Source organism: Phalaenopsis equestris, unplaced genomic scaffold (assembly GCF_001263595.1).
Source record: "Phalaenopsis equestris unplaced genomic scaffold, ASM126359v1 Scaffold235654, whole genome shotgun sequence".
NCBI classification, from domain to species: domain Eukaryota; kingdom Viridiplantae; phylum Streptophyta; class Magnoliopsida; order Asparagales; family Orchidaceae; genus Phalaenopsis; species Phalaenopsis equestris.
The window spans coordinates 4,685-7,414 of NW_018253515.1; the positions used below are offsets into that span (position 1 = coordinate 4,685).

The 2,730-nt window shown below is 32.9% G+C and overlaps 1 protein-coding gene across 1 annotated transcript; it reads left to right on the forward strand.

The window, feature by feature from the left end:
- Window positions 1-387: 387 nt before the first annotated feature.
- Window positions 388-1,220, forward strand: LOC110039190 (early nodulin-75-like). Its single transcript, XM_020744174.1, has one exon. It carries the CDS (start codon window positions 630-632, stop codon window positions 1,023-1,025), a length of 396 nt encoding a protein of 131 aa, XP_020599833.1. The 5' UTR covers window positions 388-629; the 3' UTR covers window positions 1,026-1,220.
- Window positions 1,221-2,730: the final 1,510 nt, after the last annotated feature.

Genomic DNA, 2,730 nt, shown 5'->3' on the forward strand with positions numbered 1-2,730 from the left:
AAAAAAATTATGAAATCATTTTTGAGATTCATATCCCTACATTGTTTATTCACACAATAAATTTTTTAAAAAAAATACTTTCACTCAATTTGAACGTCATCTATAAAAAAGTATGAAAAAAATTAATCTAAATTCAATTTCATTATTATTTTCCTTTTCATTTCCTACTTCAAACCAAAGCTTTCTTCCTTCAATCGAAAACGGAAGGAAGAAAAGTCTAATTGCATTTTGATGGCGTGCCTATAATTATAAATCTACGTAAGTCCTTAGCTGTCTCCCATATCCACTTTCAAGTTTTCTTCTTGGCATGAATATTGATAGGAAGGTGAGCTAACCCAAAATTAGGCTTCATAGCAGACATCTCATCATCTTCATCTTCATCTTCTCCCCCCACGCTTTCTATGCTCAGTTGCTCCAACAGCCAAACCAAACGCAAATAAATTATTACAGCAAACGCCACCAACTAAACTACCATATAAATATTTTCTTAATACTAATTGACGAAGGATTAGCTAGCTTCACACAAAATCTGCAAATTTAGTTTCAGCTCTCCCTTACTTCAATTATAAATACCACGTGCATTAGCCACCTCCTTCCATCATATCCAGACTCACCAATCTTTTCTAAAAATGGCCTCCAAATCTCTGATCATCATCTGCTCTTTTCTTCTGGCGCTCGTATTCTCAGGAAACTCTGCTCGTTTTCTGTTGGAAGAAGCTCCAAAGGAGGAGCAGCCATCAGTGCCGAAGCTAGAATGGCCTCCTTTGCCTGAACTCCCAAAGCTAGAGTTGCCTCCGCTGCCAGAAATCCCTCATGAGCTACCCAAACTGGCTTTGCCTCCCTTGCCAGAGTTTCCACATGACTTGCCGAAGCTAGATATCCCTCAATTGCCGGAAATCCCTCATGACCTTCCCAAACCAGAGTTACCGCCATTGCCGGAAATCCCTCATGACCTCCCAAAGCCAGAGGCGTTGCCTCCGTTGCCGGAGATACCTCATGAGTTGCCGAAGCCGGAGTTGCCGTAGAAACCGCACTTGCAGCCGGAAAAGCCTCAACATCCGTGATGTGTTCAATTCTGCGTGTTACTGTCGTTTGAATTTTGAAGTTGTCGTCTTCTACTTTACATCATTCTATCAATTGTTGGTTTCTTAATTGTTACCATTTCATTTATATATTTTGGGTTGTATGTTATGTACGTACTTAATAGGTATTTCAAATTCTCTCTTTTGTGTATCATTTTTTTGGGTGCATTCTGAGGAATTATTTCTCTTCATGTATTTTACTTTTATTTTTACCATTTAGTGCTATTTTTATTGTTTAAAAAATAAAAAAAAGAAGGCATGAAAATAAAAATTAAAAAAATAACATTAGCGTAGGACTGTCAAAACAGTTTGTTATTCACGAACAGCTCACGTTTGCGAAAAAAAATGAGCAAAATATGAACATTTTTTTTTTTTTTGCGTTCAACATATATATTAACGAACCACACAAACAAATATTTATTTGTTAGTGTTCGACTCATTTTGACTCAAAATAATTAAATAACTTAAAATTAACACAAGGCTACAAAAATGTATAATTAATTAAAATTATTAATTAAACAAATAGAATAAAATATATTATGTTTTATTTAAATAAATATTTAAATTTAAATAATACAATTTAGGACTTACCCCTACTCTTAACATCTTACGGTTGCGTGATTAGGGTTGTCAAAATGATGAGTTGTTCACGAGCAGCTTGTTTCAAGCTCGCTAAGCAAACGAGCCGAACATAAACAAATTTTTTTTGCTTGATATTTAAATGAACTAAACAAAAACAATAGTATTTTTTAATTAGTCGAGCTTGGCCGGCTCGCTCAAGCTCCGCTCATTTACGCCCCAAGCCATAAGGACAGTGAACAAGGCAGGCAAGCTTATTTCTAGCTTATGCATGATTTATTATTAGACTTCGAGGCCGAGCGCAATATCACAAGTAGAAATTGGCTTATTTATAATAAATAAAAAATAATGTTAATTGAAGCAAACGTGTGATGAAATACGGACAGTGGGCATTTAATAATAAATTACATGTATGATAAAGTAGAATAGGTTTGTTTCATATTCTTAATAATTTATATCTAAACTCTTGATTTTTAGTGTATTTAAACTGCATGTTATGTTAATATTTTCTTAAAATGAGTCGAAGCAAGCCTAAATCAAGCTTAACTCGTTAACGAATCGATCAGTTTGCTCCTATTTATGAAGTAGAATTTGAGCCAGCTCACAAGTTATTTTGGCTCAGGCAGACCAATATGAAGCGCAAGTTTTATGAGTTATAAATTGCAAGTTCTTAAATGTCTGGAGGAGTAATTTTATTAAGCAATTCTAATTCAGCTTTTAATTTAAGGTCACTTCATTTTTACAATTAATTGAAGTCAATTGTGATTTTATTTTTTTTTAATGTTTTGTATGAAATATTATCATTTATTCAAATGTTTATAAAATTTTAAAGGTATTGTAATTTTAAATTACAACTAATTAAATGCATAAACTAATAAATGTTATATAGTTTGTAGATTTTTTTTATTGCTGCCTACCAAATTTATTTAAAAAAGAATAGAAATGAATTGATATAAAGTTGGTTAATAAATAAATAAATAAATAAGGCGGTCTCAACGATCAAGATGTGTGAGCATTACTCATAATATAAATATTCTGTCGTGATGGGTTTTGGTTGGCCATGCTAGGC

Excerpts from the sequence above, each read along its gene's own strand:
- LOC110039190 (XM_020744174.1), top strand. The coding sequence starts at position 630 with ATGGCCTCCAAATCTCTGATCATCATCTGCTCTTTTCTTCTGGCGCTC.